This window comes from Marmota flaviventris, chromosome 20, assembly GCF_047511675.1.
Source record: "Marmota flaviventris isolate mMarFla1 chromosome 20, mMarFla1.hap1, whole genome shotgun sequence".
Taxonomy (NCBI): Eukaryota; Metazoa; Chordata; class Mammalia; order Rodentia; family Sciuridae; genus Marmota; species Marmota flaviventris.
In genome coordinates this window covers 3,390,398-3,409,083 of record NC_092517.1, presented here as the reverse complement: position 1 = coordinate 3,409,083, position 18,686 = coordinate 3,390,398, and the positions used below count along the sequence as shown (strand labels likewise).

The 18,686-nt window shown below is 49.1% G+C and overlaps 1 protein-coding gene across 1 annotated transcript in view; it reads left to right on the top strand.

The window, feature by feature from the left end:
- Positions 1-3,355, top strand: part of Eif4e3 (eukaryotic translation initiation factor 4E family member 3) — a 30,476-nt gene extending 27,121 nt beyond the window's left edge. The window contains exon 7 of the mRNA XM_027931884.2: positions 1,450-3,355. Within this exon, the coding sequence (XP_027787685.2) occupies positions 1,450-1,496 (47 nt within the window). The 3' untranslated portion in view covers positions 1,497-3,355. The remainder of the gene's footprint in view (positions 1-1,449) is intronic.
- The last annotated feature ends 15,331 nt before the right edge of the window (positions 3,356-18,686 follow it).

Genomic DNA, 18,686 nt, shown 5'->3' with positions numbered 1-18,686 from the left:
GTATCCATATTTCCTGTAGCTGTTTTAATGCAACAGGAAGTGCTACTATCAGGAAAAGTTGGCCCCCCCCTGGCTTGGAGAGCAGTTATCCATTCCCCTCCCACCCCATTGCCCTGAGGTTCCCAGAGCACCCTCCGGGGCCCCTCTCCTAGTGCTGTGCAGTTTGGCTTCAGCGGTTATGTGTGCCTTGCCACATTGACGTGAAGGCTAGCCCAGACTGCTCTTCACACCTGGAAGTACTCAGAGTCTCTGGGCTGTCTGTGTCTTTGGCCTTATCATTTGTAGACCAGCCTTGCTCTTGTCTGTGGCTTCTTTGACTCTGCAGCACAGAATATTTCGTGGCAGGCCAAACCAGGCTTCCTTTCATGTCTGCCTTAAAATATCTTCCTTAGAAAGAAAAAAAGCAAGCACAGGGAAATACTTGCAAAGCGATAGCCATAAGAAGCACTAAATTAGGTCAGATTTCAGGCCACTCCCAGGATTTCGACCAACCCCAGGTAACCCTGGGGGCTGTCTGTTGTGTCTCCCTGGTGTTGGCCCAAAGAAGAGAACGTGACGTCTACTGCCCAACAATAGTCTGAAGATGAGTCTGTTTGAAAAACAGGGGGAGGGCTTCAGAAGTAGAGGGGCAGCCCACCTGAGTCTCCCTAGGACCCACTGCAGTGGAGCCAGGGTGGGGACCAAGCACACGGGATCCTGAATCTCCCTGGCTCCATCAGACCCAGCTCCACAGTGATAACTAACCAGGTCCAGAAGCTGGTCCCCAAACGTGGCCCTCGCCTCGGAGGACCTGTTACAATAGGTGTCTCCCTTTCAGTCTTCTGCTTTAAAAGTCTTTGGAAACATTTGTGGTAGCGTGTTTTTTTTTTTTTTATCCTGGAGTTGGCAATTATAATTCCTAATTTTGCTAGCCAGACAGCAGGGGGCTGAGGATCCCTTGGGAGGCTGGGGCAAGAGGGGACAAAAGAAAGACCCAGGAGTTTAGCAGGGAAGCAGAAGAGACTTGGCTGGCCTGGCCTGGTTCTTGTTTTCTTTAGCTTTGGTGTGTACTGCATCCTCGGCTGGGCTGGGCTGGTGCATGGTCGGGGACAGCTGGCCTGGCCCTGTGCGTCTTCTGGGTGCCTGCTCCCTGAGGTCTTCGCCTACAGCCCACCGTCTTCCCTCCATCAGCGCTGGGGATGCGTCACCCTTGCAGGCCCAGCAAGAAGAGACAGGCCGCATGCCCACTGCCTGTTGATCCCTTGTTTGAATTTCCATGATTGCGTTTCTCAGGAAGTGCACGCCTTAGCTAACAGTCACTGGCATAAAAGAGAAAAGAAAAAAAAAAGGTGTTTGAGCGCTTGCCAGAATTTGGGGAAGCGGAATGAGATGCCTGGAGGAGGGTTGGCCCATCCTTTGCTTAAAGTTTTCTTTCCTTTTTTTCTTTTTTTGTTTTTTTCTGTCCTTTAGCCCATGAAGAGCATCATGCTTTTGAAGGTGGACGTGGAAAACACTAATTGCACTCTAAAGAATTCTTTGTCCTTTGCTGAGTGGTTTTGGAAACGGTCTTATCAGGAGGGAGAGTGAAGAGAAGACCCTCTGAAGCCCGATGCTGGTCAATTTAGAGTGGGTTTAGGACTCACAGTGGCAACAGCGGCAGGTGGGGTGGGGGAGGTGGGGTGGGTTGCTACCGTCATGTTCCTTGCTTTTTTTTAAGATTTTTTTTTTTTTTTTTGATTTTTAAATTCTGTTTTTTTCACTCTGATTTTTTTTCTTTTTTTTTTTTTTTTGGCCCTTTAAAATTCCTTCTTGGGGCTAATTGTTGTTTTCTGCACTCCCTGTTCACTCTGAATGGCCCGGCTTCCCCTAGTTAATGAGTCTTTGAAGCCGCGCGCGTACCAGCTAGTCTGAGCACTCGCTGGGGGAGCCTGGCTCCGGGTTGGTTGTTGTGACACATCCCTGCAAACCATGAGCTGTGGCCATTGTTTCTTGTGTCCCAGGGAAAAGGAAAACCACACCTAGGCTGATTTTGCCCTGACATCACACACCTCTCTCTCATTTTCTGTTTTAAAACTTTTTTTTTTCCTTAAGCCGTAAAAGAGAAGCAGCAGTCAGAGTTGCCTCACATGAAAACTACAAGCACATTTTAGTATCAGAATAGAAATCAGGCTACAGGTCTCTGGGACCCTCCGTGGAAATACGTCCAACCAGAATTTCAGCTGGGCCTTTCCATGGACGGCTCGGAGCCGCGGCCTGGGATTTCTCCTGGTAGTAAACCTGCTGTTTCCAATTGAAAGAGGAATCGATCATTTTTTCAGTGTTTGAATTGAGCTTCTTCCACTGTTGAGGTGTTTTCCCCCACTGAGGACTTCCCAGATCCCCTCGATCACGTTTTGTTGAAAGAGCCCTGCTCCTCCGATCCGCCCTGATCCGTCAATCCGGATCCCCATGGCCTCTAGCCTGGCAGCTGTCCCCTGCATTGTCACCTAGGAGAAGGAGCTTAGATCTCCTTTCCGAGATACACGTGAGCATTCCCAGCACTGAGCTTTGAGCGCCTCCTGCCCATATTGATCATTGGTGTTGCTGACGTATAGTGTAATCACTGCCAAAGAATCACCAGTCTCAGGAGAGGGAAATGGCCGCGTGGGGAACAGGGGACCCACTCAAAACGTGCCGGTTCCCCTCTCTCAGCTTTGCCCCACTGGGTGCTTTTACCTGGGCGAGGGCAGGTGCAGGAGGCGCCCGCTCCTCCTGGCCGGCTGGAGTCGTGGGAATGGTACAGGCACACGTGTCCCAGACCTCGAGGTACCAGGACTTCCAGACCCTGTGGCAGGCAGCTCCGGTCCCTGAGTAAGACTCTCCATTCAGATAGTCGACCGTCCGCAGCGCCTGTGGGTGACAGGTCCCTCCCCTTCCCTCCCATCACTAACCACGTCAGCCATGATAATCACCAATCATCGTTTTTAAAAGTGCTTTTTTCTAAACTCGAGTTTTTTCAGCAGTTCCACTATGAGGTATAAGAATATTGAGTCCATTTAGTAAAAGTCTGGGACTTGTATCTCTCAACGACATACGTTTCTCTGAACATTCATCTTCTTTTAGAATTATTCCTCAAGGATTTAAAAAAAAACTATTCTGGACATGAAATTCTTTTTTATAATATACGTATTTTTCTGATTGATGAGAAAAAAAGGATAAAATCGACTTCAGTATAATTGTCATATATATTTCCATAAAGTAAATGGATTTTGAGGAATTTTTATTTTTGGAATTTTTATTTTTATTTAAAGCATTTGTGATGACATGTTTAACTTTTGCCTGTTTGTAGCCTTTGGAGTAAAAATAAAATAAAATAGGAATGTTAGGCTCATGTTAATGATTTCCAGTTTTTACTGTGTATGATCTTGGAACCTGACGAGTACACAGAGTAGATTTTCTTTTCTTTTTTTTTTTTTTTTTGGTCCCAGTGAACTTCTGCAACTATTTCTGACCCTCAGGAAAATACTAACCATGAGAAGGATTTAATTTGCCAAATGTTAAGAACCTATCATCTAAATTACTTTAAGAGTGGATTTTTGTCAGATTTTGCTTTGGAAATTGTTTTAATTGAATATTTAGTCATAATAGACTTTGTATGAACTAAGCTGATTTAATCAGTTTAAAAACCTCTCATTACCTTCTTAGATTAAAGAAGCTAATACTCCTCTGAGATAGAAGGAAATCTTTCGCAGGGCATGTGACTTCTTCCGTGTTAGGCAGTTCACCCTTCTTGGCCGGCGCTGGGGCGGATCTTGGGTCCATCAGCCAGGTCCTGGTTAGGGAAGGCCTTGCAGTCTGGGAAGAGAGCCACAGGGAGTTCAAGGGGCTCACTTTCCCTTCTTGCAAATTGTTAGGGTCTGCAACACAGAGCCAGGAAATTGGATTGGAGCTGATATGTTTTCTGCCCCCACCCCCACAACTGTGACTGCCACACCATAGGGCTTGTTTCCCTTAGGAGAGCTGGACCCCGTAGGTGAGGGCCAGCAGCCCCCGCAGAGACTGGCTTGTAGGCATTTGGGTTCTTTTGTGTAAGCACTTTCTGAAGTGCTAGATTGCTCAATGTTTAGGTTTTCTCTTCCACCCCAGCTTTCCCTCGTGTTTGAAATGATGATAGTTTACAGCAAACCTCTACATGGAATATAATGTCGTATAAATTCGTGGTACCCTTGATGGAGGGAAAGAACAGGAAAACGAAGTCAGGATCCTAGTAACTGTTAGGTGACGCCCACTCTCTGCCCTGGCCTCTCCTGGGCTAGCTCTGTTGACCCACACACAGTCACAGGACTGCCCGGTGGGAGGACCCTTAGATGGAGTGGGGAGTGGCAGATATAGTATTCAGCCTACCAACGGTGCCTCCCCCGGGCATGGGGCCAGCAGACCAGAGCTGAGTGCTCCAGTCTGAGCCCGCTGCCTCTGACTGGCCTCCTTGTGGAGGCCTAGCGTCCCCTGCAGGTCTCCCTGGTCAGCACTAAATGTCTGCACAGACGTGGCCGCCTATTGTAAATAGCTCCTCATCCTCTCTGGCCCACCCTGAGGGCTGGAGTCTGGAATTGACTGCTGTGACTTGGCCTTGGCCATGAGGCTCACTCTGCAGGCTCCCGACTTTGACCTAGAGCTGACAACATCTGCATTGGTCACTGGGTGGCGCTGCCTCCCAGCCAACAGGCCCCTGCCCGCCCCAGACTCTGCCCAGCCATGTTTGTGGGACTGTTTGAAGATCCTACTGCGTGTTGCTTTGAGACTTTTATACAAAGTAGATTAGAAGGTGTGAAAATCACTCTTAGTGGTCGACATTTAGTTCTTGCACACCTGATAAAAATGGGTTAAAGAGAGAACTCTCTAGACACGCTTAAAAAAAAATATCGACTCCTCAGTTCTCATCGGCCCTAGGGGCAGTCATGGAGAGTAAATAAACATACAAATAAGAGCTACAGTAAGTGTTTTATCAAATAGTATGCCTGAAGACAAAAAGATAGGATTTATTTTTCCTTTTTAATTTGCTGAACATAGCATGTAACCCCCCTCCCCCCGCCCCCCCCCACACACACACAGACACAGACACAGACACACACCTTTCCTGTATTTTGGGTTTCTGGAAGATTTCACTCATTCCAAAGAAAGTGGGCTGCCTGTGCACTGTGGGAGTTTCTTAATACACGGAGGCCAGTTAGAACGATTCTGGATTTGGTGGCTCAGGACTATAAAAAGCCTGGATAACTTTCTCTGTTGACACCGAGGAGACCAAGGGCAAAGAGGAAACAGGCGAGGTACAGAGAAGAGCCCCCCAAGCCGAGTTCCCGTGCAGCAGTTAGACAGGTTTCCCTCTATTCTCTCAAAAAGCAAAAGGCCCCCCCGGAGATTCCCTACCTGCCCAACTATACTGTTCCGGGCTCGTTTTCTGTTATCTTTTACATAATGCATCAAAATTCAAGACCTTATTTGTTAACACATTGAAGCCACAAGTCCCTGATTTCATGGTACTGACCTGGCCAGATATTTAGGAGAAAACTCAGGGGTTCTTAGAATTTGAGAACAGAAGGGACCTTTGAGATCATCTTCCAGGACTTCTTGCTTCTGAGCACACAAAAGAATCCCAGGTGTTCACTCACCTGGGGTTGTGTCCAGCTCCCCTGGAGGTCGGGGAGGGCTGGACATCTGCATTTTTACCTGGGCCCCCAGTGACCCTAATGCTGATGGTCCTCACTTGAGAATACCTGGTCTTACCCAACCTCTGCATATGACAGGTGAGAAACGCACCCCCCCCCCTGCCGCGCCCGCTCCAATACCCGAGAGTCCTGATTCAAATCTGAAACATCAACAATCTTGCAAAAGCTATCGAAAACCATTATGACCAAGATTGAGTAGATGATGCTCGTAAATAAGAACTTTATGGCCAAGACCACAGCTATCCTAAGCAGCCCATCTCTGGAAGTCCTTAATATAAAACCTCACATGCAGAGTGCTGGCTTTTCTCTTTTATAAATACCATTTCAGCCTGTTAAGAGAAAAGAAATTAACGTTCAGAAAAAGTAGCTACTCCATATGCGCAGTAACTACTTTTCTATAATGTCTTATAGCATCTGGGGTTCAGCATCATTGAACAAGATTAAATGAATGTTATAGAGCTATAAAATTGCATGTAAAATAACGCAAAACTGTGCAGATGACTATCAAAGTAGCCTGGGAATGAATTTCCACTAAAATTAATTGTCACTTTCTAAATGTAGCTTAGCAAAGCTGTTACTAAACTGAAGGGATTCTTTAATACATGGAAGTCTCAGAAAAATCCAGTGAGTGTCCCCAAACCCTGCACAGGAGAAGCAAGTCATTGTGAAGTCAATATTTTTTGTTCTCCATTGCTCCTAAAATTTAGAGTGCCATCTTATATGTGTGTGTTGAATGTGCTTTAGAATATCCAATAAGAGAGCCTTTGGATATTCTATTGTGTCCCTCGGAAATCGCAAGGTAGAAGGAATCTGTGTTAAGTGTTTCGTTTTGAGTTTTTTTGCCTGAGAAAGTTACAAACTCACAGAATTAGAAGATTTCTAATTTCAACGTGTGATATTGAAGTCAGGATTTTTTTTAACATTTATTTTGGAACAAGTGATTATTTGGGATTTATTAAACTAGCAACACTGCATTAGAGAAATGAGCATGAACTTAATATATGTGTTTCTGAGTTCTCTATAGAACATGAATGGCACCTATTTTCTTTTTACATACAAAGAAGCAGTTTTAAAGAAAAGCTTTTTAGTTTCAGCACTTTTCATTATATAATGAACAGGGCATATTAAAGGACTTTGAACATTTCAATGAATCTATAGGGTCTGTGTTTTCAAATGGAGTTGTTAATTTTGTGAGCACACAATAAATTCCTCCCAAATTTTGCAGAACTTAATCAGGTAACATGCCTTTCAACCTCTGGTATGATTTTTTTTTTTTTAACGCATGAATGCTATCTTCTTAATATTTATTTGTAACGAGTCATTCTAACTTTGCACAATTTAGTTTCATTTGAATTATTGCTCAGAAGAATTAGAAGTGTGAACTAATGAGCACACTTCGACTTGAGACCATGAGCATCCTTTGCTCCGAATTTAAAATCTTATCAGTTGTCTTGCTTGAAAGGCATTCATCGTCTGTGGCCTCCTACCTGCGTAAGCTGAACCAGGTTTGTTGGCCTCCTGTCTTGGATCCCCCAGTGCCCCCCGCCCCCATTTATACCATCTGTGCCCTGTGCCGTTGGGGACCCTTTCACATCTGGCTACAAGCTGGTGTAATGCCCTCCCTTTTGATCTGGCTTCATCTAGTGATTTGCTCAGTATTTTTAAGGTCAGACTGAAAACTTTTCTGTTCTAGTTATTTTTGATTTTTATACTGTGTGTGGTGTTTGATGTTCGGATCCATGTGAAAGTTGCTTCTAGGAGCCAGTAATTTTTATTCCAGCCTCTTGCAGCAATAAGGTAAGATTAGTCTGTCCTCTTCTTACTTGAAAATGCAGTGATTTATGTGTTTAGTGCAAATGTTTATTCATGCCAAAGTTCTTGCTGCGTTCTAATTTGGGACTCGATTGCTATGAATGGTGCTCCTTCCTCTTTCAAGTTAAATTTTTACAGAGTGTGCTTAAGTGTTATTAGTTTGCAGAACTTTATTTTGAGATCTTTCCTGATCTGTTGCCACTGATTTCCCACTCTGTCTTTGGGTTCTTATAGTGTAGAAATGTCTTTTTTAATCCTGCAGGTTTAAAACTCTATGCAATTTTATCAGCCACCCTGCAGAATCTTAATTAAGTTCCAAGTGTGTGTGGTGACTTCCATACCCCTGTTCATTCCACATGGGTCAGAACTTTCCACCCACTGTGTTTGGGGCTCCTAGCTGAGCGCCTGGCACTCTGGTGAGAAGCAGCCATTTCTATGGGCCCCGCCTCTGTGGAACACAGTCGGCCATGGGGCTCCTGGTTGTCTCTTTAAAAAACACATCTTGTTTGTTGAATTAATTTTCTTTATCCTTAAACTCAGAATGGTTTTGCTTTAGAACGAGTCAATTACTCTCTTCCTCTTTCGAACTGTAATTCGCCCACGTGATTCAGTGGTCCCCCGTTGGGCCAAGCAAAGTGAATGTGCTCTTCCTCTCCGGCTGTCCAATACCCCCCCTTTAAAAACAGCACAAACCCAGCAGACCCTAATTTCTTCCATCCACCTGCAGATGGTCCTATCTCACGCTGTAGAAGCAAGTGCCCCGAGATCACATGTGCGATGCCCAATTAATTTTAACACAACAAATTTAATGAACTCTCTGAGGGGCAGGGCACCAGGAATGGGAGGTTTTAAAATTTCATGATACCTCTTTGCCACGTTTGAGCCTGTTGCCGCCACCTCTCATTCTCCTTGCCCTTGGTCATCGGATGCACTGTTTGGATGGAGTTCCTGGTGACTTTCTTGGCAGAGACCCCACTTCCCCCGCCCGATACATGGTGTGTGGGAGGCCAAGACCCTTGCCTGTGTTTTCTTTCCACGGGATTCTTTAGGTGCCAATAATTGCTGTTGCAAGAAGTGCTCACCGCTTTTCTCTAGTGAATGTGTTAAAAATCTCTGGACTCTTCCAGGATGATAGGCCCTTTGTTATAGGAAGAAAAGACAGCAGTAGCCCCTACAAGGCTCAGCAAGTTCAAATATGTATCACTGAAATAGATTTCTCCTTCCAATCATCTGGCTGGGCTGCGGTGCTGACTAGCTTATTTCTTGCCAGAGAAAATAAGTTTAAATCATAAGCATGCTTAACGAGCAGGCATAAATCACCAGGCTTTGTGATCGTGAACTTGTTGGGCTCTGCATGGTTTGTACAGATGTGGGGCCCAGCCCAGCGAGGACATGGGCAAGCCCCGACTCCTCAGCTTCCTCTCCATCGTTTGGGCTTTGCACCTATAGGGTTCTACACAGGATGGGTCCAGAGGGGGGGTCTCAGGTCTGAGGACACGTTGAGGCCTTGGGGTGCTCTCCTTCTGGGGAAACGTGGAGATGAAGGCACAGTTTAGGGCTGTGTTCCGTTTTCAGGCAAAAGTAAGTGATGTTTCGTGAAGGTCATCAAGGGATGAGGGACAGGACTGTGGCTTTCTCAAGTGTCTTTAAAAAAAAAACAAAAAACAAACATCTTTGAATCCAATCAAACTTTGACAGAGGCTGGTCGGCTTCAAAGAGTGTTCCATAGGAGGCTGCTTCCACAGAGGTACGGCACATACTTCAAAGCTGTTCTTGCAAGACACATTTTTAAAGTATGTTTTAAAATAAATAATAATACACCCACACCAATGTGCATTGCACAGTGACATTTTAAAGTTTGGGGAGTCAGGAAGCATGAGTTAAGTATGCACCGATGTTATGGAGAGTCACTTTTTAAGACCCTTTTCCTATAAAAACAAAGGTACAGAAAACCCACACAAAACAAATGCGTAACTCAGTGAGTTGTTAAAGAAGACTCTTGTCCTTAATCTCAGCGGCTCAGGAGGCTGAGGCAGGAGGATCCCAAGTTCAAAGCCAACCTCAGCAACTTAGTGAGGCCTTAAGTAACTCAGTGAGACCCTGTCTGTAAATAAAATATAAAAAAGGGCTGGGGATGGGGCTCAGTGTTAAGTGCCCCTGGGGGTTCAATCCCTGGTACCAAACAAACAAACAAAAGACTCTTACAACAGCAGGTCAAGACACAGACCTGGTGGCCTGCTTCCACGCCCCTCCCTCTCACTGGAATACCCACTGTCCCCGCCGATGCTGGCACCTGCACTTCTCCCTGGCTTTGTCACAAGTGATAAACACCAGTTTTGTCGTTTTTCTTATGACTTTGCTTACAAAAGTCACCCATAAGAAGCCTTTTGAATGGGAAGTGCAACGCTCTGCACCTAGGGACGTGTCTCCCTGTCAATCAGTGACTGGACAGACCCACACGTTCCTGCAGCCTGGGCAGACTGGCAGCGTCCCTCAGGATGGCTCAGGTATCAAGTTCCAGGCCATCTAAGCATGTAGATTTCTTCTCCCCAGAGCCCTAAGGGAGCCGAGCTATGATTGTTCCATGTTCTGTACGTGGAAACTGAGGTCGAGTGTGACACAACTTGTCCAGGGGAACAGATGAGTCGTTCCCAGAGCCAAGGGACATCCACGGTACGGTGGCTCCGGCTTCCTCTCATGCATGCCAGCTTCCAGCGGACAAGAACTTTGTGATTCGTAACGAGTTCGTCTTTAAAGCAAAGTCTCGTTAGCTATGACAAAGGAGATGGGAAGGAAAAAAGAATCCCTGTCCAGCTTCTAATTTTTCACTTTACAAATGAAGAAAATGACCCAGGATTAAGAACGTTATTTAAGATCACACAAATGGTTGGTGGCAAAGGTGCAACCAAATCCGCCAGTCTCTTGGCTCTGAGCATCAGCGATTGTTCCTAATTCTGTCCCTCATGTGGGCCGAGTATGTGCTTGCTAACCTGCCTCCGTGTTTCAGGTCCACGTGAGCAGATTGGCCCTGAAACTGGCTTTCCAGCTAGGACACACCAGCTACTGGCTCCTTTTCTTCAAAGTTGAACTGGGAATTTTAAAAAAAAAATTATATTTGAAGCTTGCTTTTCTGTCTCACTTATTGAGTGCCCAATCTGTAGGCACACATGCCTAACACTCTTCTCTGAAAAATGTACAAGAATAACACATTTGACTGGGGTGGATGGCAGGTGAAAAAGAATTACTTGTGCAGTATGTAGGCCCATAAACACATTGACAGCCAATTCTGGATTATCCCAGCACAAATGGATCATGCAAAAATCCCTCCTCTACTTCTCCCCGGTGACCTTCAACTGTTGGTGTTTGGGAATGCTCCTACCGGAGATTGGAAAGGAGAAGCCCAGAGAAGATGGAATCTGGTTTCCAGACCAGAGCATTAAGTGTCCTGGCAAAGGGTCAGTAGCGTCACCATTTAAGGCTAGAGAGAGACTGCAGGATGCCCAGCCTGACCCTGAACATGAGGAGGGGGAGCAGACAGGCCCGGATGTGAGGAGCTGAGAGTGGGATTTGCTTTATTGGGTTGGAATCCTATTAGGTTGTGCCTTGAGCAAGTGACTCAACGTCTGAGTCACAGTGTCCTCAGCGGAAGAGGCTGAGCTGCTTCAAAGCAAGTAAGATAGCTCAGCCCTTGGCACACAGCAGAGTTAGAAAATGGTGCTCCCGTTTACGTCCGTTCATCCTTACGGCACGGAGAGTGCACGACCCAAGGAAACTCACTCCACCCTCAAGGGGAAGGTGTGGGTCCAGCCTGCCTGTCTGAGGCCCCACGAGTCTGTGGTGACAATCCTTGGGCCAAATCTCCTGTCTCCTGATTGCTGCTTTATTATTGCTCTTCCTGCCCGATGGCACCATATTGGGACAAACAGGTGGCCCTTTTTATTGAGTTCTGTATACCTGACTTCAGAGCTCACTTGAACCCTAGGTGAACTTCATGGGGCTGTGGCTCAGTGGTAGAGCGCTTGCCTAGCATGTGTGAGGCACTGAGTTCGATCCTCAGCACCTCATATAAATAAATGTATTGTGTCCATGTACAACTAAAAAAAAAAAAAACCAACCTAGGTGAACTTTCCAATCCATCCTTTTCCAAGGACATCATTACTATCCTTTTTCAAGTCTATAAGAAGGAAGTGCAGTGGGTAGAAATGTTTCCCAGCCTGAACAAATTCTGGTTGAAGCCATCGCCTCCTATTGTCCCCTGCTGATGGAAGATACTCACACTTGCCATCACAGGGTGATTATGGGACATTCCCAGGCGTCCCCTACAGGATGTGCATATTATTTTAATCGTGGACACCTTAAAGGACAGGCGACCGGCTTCAGTAGAGCTGAGATAAGGACCACATGTGACATTGACTCAACCGCCCAGCGAGTACTTATTAAAGTACTCTGATGTGCTACGTTTGCAGCTACAAAAATAAACAAGACGTCGGTCTACTTCACGGAGCCTGCCATTTACAGGTTGAGAAAGACCATTAAAACCCAACTCCCAGGCCACGGGAAGGACAGGAAGTGTGTACTCAACATCTCTGAGCCCCAGACCCAGGGCAGGCACCCCAGCCCACCTCACGGCGGATGAAGAGATGTTTGGATTTGTTGTGAGCAGCTTTGGTTTAGTTTGGGTTTTGAAGTCAAAATAGCCTTAGATTTCTAAAGCCGAGTGTTTTCACTAATCTCATTACTTTAAAATTCCCCAACAATCGCTTCGATACTGAATTCAGTAACCACAACGGCTGTTTATAATTGGTTGGAGATTTTTAAACCTTTTTCAAAGCTGAGCGAGTCCTGGACTTCTGCTTTTTGTGCCTACCTGAGGGGCCAGCATCCTAAAAAGCCCTGTGCACCGAACTGTCAGCCGTGGGGACTTTGTTACTCGGGGTGGGGGTGGGGGGATCAAGATTGCTTACTCTGTAATTTTTTTAAAGCCCTGTGACTCCTTATAAAGCACATAGACCATCTGAACAAGAAATATGACACTAAGTCTAGGATTAAATAATATCTCGGGGCCACCGCCTCATGCGATCTCAGCAGTTTGGGGACTCTTCTAAGTGCAGGTTAACAAGACCAGGGCACCGTAAATGAGCATCTGTCCCGTGACCCAGCTGGAGCCCCCTCCGGTTATTCATTCCAGAAGTGCACGCTGACACTGGGTTCAGTCCCGTGGCCTCGCCCGAGCGCAGTGGTCTTTCAAGATTGGCGGGAGGTCAAGTCCTCCAGCCCCAGGCTTGGTGGAGCCGCTAAGTGTTTTCGGGATCCGACTGGCTCTGCGGGTCCTGGTGACTCGCTTTTAACAATTAAAGAAAACAAAAGGCAGAGGTGGGGGGGGGGGCATCTCCGAGCCCTTCGTGGAGGAAAGGTTTAAAGAAGAAAAAATAAAGGGTTTTAAACCAGAAGAGGCAGCTCTGCAGAGAAGAGCCGGGTGGACTGGGCACCACGGCCACTCCGCCCGCTGACCTGGGCTTCGCAGTCCAAGTTCATCGTCCTCTCACTTCAAAGGGCTGGCTCCCCATCCTGCAGTTTTGCTTGATGACAAATTAATCAAACTCGATTTCTCGAATGAGATGGACACAAAAGAAGGACAAGTCCCCAAGGCCCGAAAGTCAATACAGCCCTTCTGGCTCTGATTAGGGTAACAAAAGGATCGCTGGAGCCCTCTTCCTGCAGCTCCCGGCCGTGGCTGCGGGTTGGAACTGCAAGCCGGCCCCGCTTGTAAAAGAGGAAGGTCTGATTAAAACAGGTTTCAGCTGCGGCCAAGTGCATGGGGAGCCCTCCTGACAGAGAAAAGGGCTTTTCTCCACGCCACCTCTTCTCAAGAGCAAAGCTTCCGCTCCGAAGAACCTAGAGGAAGTAGTATATTATGGATCTGAAATGTTTATAGATGGCCCCTTTCAAGTTTCCACTGTGAAGATGACTTGAAAGGAGAAGAGAAACCACCATCCTGTGCTCTCTGACAAATGGAAACCGAGGGCCCGGGTTTGGATCGGGAAATTTACTTCTGCAGGGCAGGGTTAAAAAAAAAAAAAAAAGAAAAGACATTCTCTGAGCCCGGGAAATGGATGTGCCTGCGAAGGCAAGGCCTAGGGCGGGGAGAAGCCACTGCCAGGGGTGTGCCCACCGGCGAGCACAGAGGCAGCCCCCTGCTAAAGCAGGGCACGCAGGGTTCTAGTGCAAAGCCTCCCGGCCGCTCCTCCTCGCCTGCTCCTCCCGGGAGCATCCAAGGACACCACCTGCCTCCTCCTCCTTGGGATGGCTCTGAGTTCTGGATTTAGAACAATTGCTGTTGCAAAAATATGGTCACTTGACTGCTCTGGGTGCTTCAGAGAAATGAAGGGTCCAGACCTCTGGAGCCAAGTTTCAGAAGGAAGGTCTTAGGATGTTCCCTGTGGAGGCAGAAGGCACCCATCTGCAAACCTGGGTTTGGAGGACCACTTCTGTGCACGCTGAGGCCACCCATCTGCAGAGGGTTCCCACAGGCCCATGTCTCCTTTCTGACTCTTGGTTTGAAGATTCTTCCTCCAAGTACCTTTCTGTCCCTGAAGGGCAGTTCTCAGGGTGTGTGTGGCGTCGTGCGAGGCTTCATAATTCAAGGCTGTAATTTAGATTCCGGTGATGTGCAAATAGAGAGTGAGCCCTACGCCCCCCGCCCCAGCTGCTCCCTGCTCTGCTCTCCATGCAGCTCAGCCCCAAGCTCCAAGCGAGCTCAGCTCGCTTGCTGGCCTCCTGGGGTGGCTGTAAGCCCAGGCCCCTGCTCTGGACGCCTGTTCGGAGCACAGTGGGGAGCACCCCTCCTTCCTTGCAGTTCAGGGAACACTGATGTTCTCCGTGGCCTCCCTGTGGCCCTCGACTCCTACATACAGCATGTGGCTGGTTGTAAGTGCAACATCATACTGAGAGTTCCTGGCCTCTCCCATGTCCACCCCACACGCAGCCCCTCGCAAGGGAAGGGCTGTTGGCTGAACTCAAAAGCAACCTTTGCACAAGCTCGAGGGAGATCCCACTTTAAAAAGCCCGATCCCTGTCCTGGGGAGGGGGCTGCTGGTATGCACAGAGCCCACGCCATGGCTGAGAACAGCTCCCCCAGCCCACAGCGTACCCCAGCTGGTGACCTGATGACCTGGTGCCCGCCTGGCTTTGCTGAGGTGCAGCTGGCCCATCTGGCTAGCAGGAGTAGCCAGTGTGCCCTGAGAAGAGCAGACTGGCCCCACCCCAGGTGGAGTGCTGCTCCTGGGGAGGCCGGGCGCTGACCCTTCCTGGGCCCAGGGCGCAGGTCAAGGTGGCCTGTTTTTAGCCATTTCTTTTAAAATCATTAAAAAAAAAAGGGTGTTTTTCTTTTTTCCCACAAACCTCTCACTCTTAGGACAAAAATAACACATGCTCAATTTAACCAATACAGCCATAACAATAGCGAACTCCCCCCACAATTAAAAAACCACTTTCCCCCCCCCCCAGGCCAAAGTGCTCTACCACTGAGCTACACCCCCAGCCTATTTTATTTTCTTTTGAGAAGGGGTCTTAATAAGTTGCTCAGGCTGACCTGGAACGTGCCAGCCTCCTGCCCCAGCCTCCCCCGGAGCTGCGATTATGGGTGCACACCATGTACTGCCATACCTGGCTAAGAGAAGACTTTTTAAAAGGATCCTAAAGACACTCGTAGGACATGACACTGGGGATACATAAAGACCCAGACGAAGATTGAGCTGTTTGCTGGGGGACGGAGGCCAGGAGCAAGGGCTGAGATAAGAGCAGATTGAGGAAGGACGGAGGAGGGACAGAGGGATTGGGGTGGGCTTCTGGAGAGACACCTGCCTCCTCTCAGGAGAGACTGTGAAAATGGCTTATTAGCAGCCCTGTCTCCTCCCTGTGGTCAGGACATGCTTGAAGGGAAATGAGCGTCCTGTTTCCTGTGGGGACACCAGGAGGGCCTCCTCCACTCTGCCTTGGCTGCAGGTAGGAGGGGGGTGTGAGGCTAGGAAGAACCTAGAGTCCTTCCAGAAACTTCTATAGACAGAAGACAAGTCAGCACGTCCGGAAGTCCCTACTCCTCAGGAGGCAGGAGCTCGAGGCCAGACTGGTAACCAGTAACACTCCATCTCCAAAGAAGGAAGAAAAAGGAAATTGGAAGCCCCTTGCCTGCAGAGAACCAGCCCAGCACTCACCTTGGCCCACAGGCGACCTGTCTTCACACCCAGAGGCCGAAATGGGCCTGAAGAAACCCAAGTGCCGACATGTGGCTCTCCGTCTTCAGCCAGCGTGGGGCGTGGGTGCAAGGAAGTCACGCCAGCGGTCACGCAACCAAGTGCTAGGCACAGGACCGGAGGGGTACCCGGTTCACGATCCCAGTGGGCAGCTTGAGAGAGTCAAAGTCTGTGCCAGATCCTGGGAAGGCAAAAACCGGGGTTCATGACTCGGGTGACCCCAATCTGCTACCTGGTCTATTGGGTCTCTGTCCACGCGGAGCCCTCAGAAGAGGCTCACGTGTCCTTCAGAACCAGAGAGTGGGGGTGGCAGAGGTGTCAGGAGGTCCCCAGACTCTGAGTGGGTGCTTCCCGAGGTTCCGCCCCCCAGGAAGGTGTCCGTGACACTGGTGCTGACGTGTCCTCATTCTCCCCCCCTTAGTGGCCACGGTGCACGTCATCTTTAAACCCAACTCAAAGTCGCATAGGTCGCAGACAAAAACAAAACCCACCAACCTAATCAGTTTAGAGATTGAAGGGTTGAAGGACAGAACATGCCCGTCAGTGACGGTACAGGTTTCTAAAGCAGATACTGTTAAGAGACAGACTTCACATGTTTGATTCTCAGAGTGGCTTTCTCTGTTGTAAGAAGCTCGCAGCAGGTGAGCAGGTCTGGTTTTCAAAGTTGTAGCCTGTCATCCCAGCAGCACCGGAGGCTGAGGCAGGAGGATCTGGAGTTCAAAGCCAGCCTCAGCAGAAGCGAGGCACTAAGCAACTCAGTGAGGCCCTGTCTCTAAATAAAATACAGAATAGGTCTGGGGATGGGGTTCAGTGGTTGAGTGCCCGTAGTTCAATCCCTGGTACCTGGTAAAAAAAAAAAAAAAAGTCATAGAAATCCCCAGCTTGGTCTGAAGCTGCGTAGGTAAATAATGTACTTCTAGAGTCTTCTAGAGCCGTGTGCACCTCAGTGTCAGCAGGAACCCAGCAGCGAGGTTGGCAGAGCCCCCAGGCTGCCCTCCAGGGGCCCGGCTGGAGTCATCAAGAGGAAGACAGGACCAGCTATGCCTTGGCAGGGTCCTGTACTTGTCTCGTGATGGGGATGGCAGCTTGCAGGGTCAGCAATGAAGGATTTATAGCATTTGTTCAGTCAAGTTCGCTTCGGGGGGGCTAATTAGTGCATCATGGTCATGCCTAATTTTGGGGTTCCTTTGACATAATCATGATCAGGCAGATGAAATATAACTCGCTCCCCTCCCCTCCCCCCTCTCAAGCTCACTGTTGAGTGTTCCTGGGCCACAACCTGAACTGCCCCCCGGCTGCAGAGCTGGGGACCCCGAGATTCACCCGCAGCTGACGTGTTCTGCGCCTGGGAGGTGACCAGGCTCTGCTCCTGGGCTCAGCCTGCCCGCACCCTCCTCCTCTTCTGTGCCCCCTCTCCTTCGGCGGGCTGCTGCCTCTCTTGTTGAAGTCTTGCCCGTGTTTGGTGAAGGGAACTCAGCAGCAGGACCTCTGCAGGGCCTCCGGGCTTAGAAGCAGCGGGGAAGCCCCGCAGAGGGGCACTCAGACCAACGGGCGGTGCTCTGGGTGGGTGGGTGTCCCCTTTTTGGTCTGGTTTTACAGCAGCTGGTGACAAAGCCCGAACCCCACATGCTGGCACCACCGGAAGTTAAAGTGCCCTCTTTTTCCCTCCTGCCTGGGACAAGAGCTTTCAGTTTATTTTTCCTTGTGATTCAAAGGAAGGAAAAACAGAAACACACACAAGGAACAGTCGAGTCCTCGCTTGTTCCAATGCCAACGCAGGTCCCTGTGGGCTTTTGAAGTGGCCTGTGTTGCTGGGCTCAGGATGCTCTCGGCACATGCAGCCCTCAGACCCCATGTGGTGCATGTGTGGGCAGGGGCTCGGGGGTCTTCCCGGCAGGTCAAAGCCATGAGCCGATGGCCACTGTACTGCAGGCTGGCTGTGAGGAGACCCTGCTTCCCGATCACCAGGAGGCCCTACGTGAGCTCCCCCACCCCCGCCGTGGTCCTTACCTTGTAGAGTAACCACCTTGCAATGGGGCGCACGTGGGGCCCATGGTTCCCCACGACGACATGGAAGACAGACATTAAGCAGTGGTTAAAATATAATTAATAGTCACAGTTAGCCGGCACGGGTTCCAGGCCAGTCCCTGTATGACTTACAGTGTTAACTCACTCGGTTCTTCTGGCCTGTTGAGCTCCCAGGACTTGCCCAGGGTGACTAGAGAGCGGAGGGTCAGGATTTGAGAACAGATGTGCTGGCTCCAGGCTCCTCCTTAGGAGCACTCTCTGTATACACTGAGCACCTACTTGATGCTCACTCTCTGTATACACTGAGCACCTACTTGATGCCAGGGCCTTTCATGCGCCATCTCATTGAATCATGGCCATCCCCATTTATAGAGGAGGAAACAGAGGTTCAGAGGGGTGAAAGCACAGGACCGAGGAGGGGGTGCCGGAGCCGATCTCTGCCCAGGCTGCCCACCTCCTTAGCGTGTCCTTGGGCTCTCTTGCCCCAGATCATGCCATTGGCACGGTGTAAAACTGCCCAGGGCTTGAATTCCAAAGGAGCCCATTGGGGACTGGATTCCAGAGGCTGTGCCCCCCAGCAGGGGGGGAGGAGCCTTGCCCTGGGTGGCCGAACTGCCCTGTCCACACCACTGCTCCCCAGGTGGCTGTGATTTTTGACAGATGGGGAAACTGAGGCTCAGGGAGGCTGAGTGACTCGTGTGGAGGCCTGTGCCTCACCCAGAGGAGGCACCGAGGTCCGAACAGGAACGCACTTGGCACGGGGATGGACTTGGTCACCCAGAGCCACTCAGGAGAACAGGGGTCCCCCATTCCCATGTGGGGACTGTTCCCATCTTTCCACGTTCACCTCACACCTCCTCCCCCTCCTCTGGGAACTCAGGTTCCCACCGACCTGCACAGGAATTTGGGG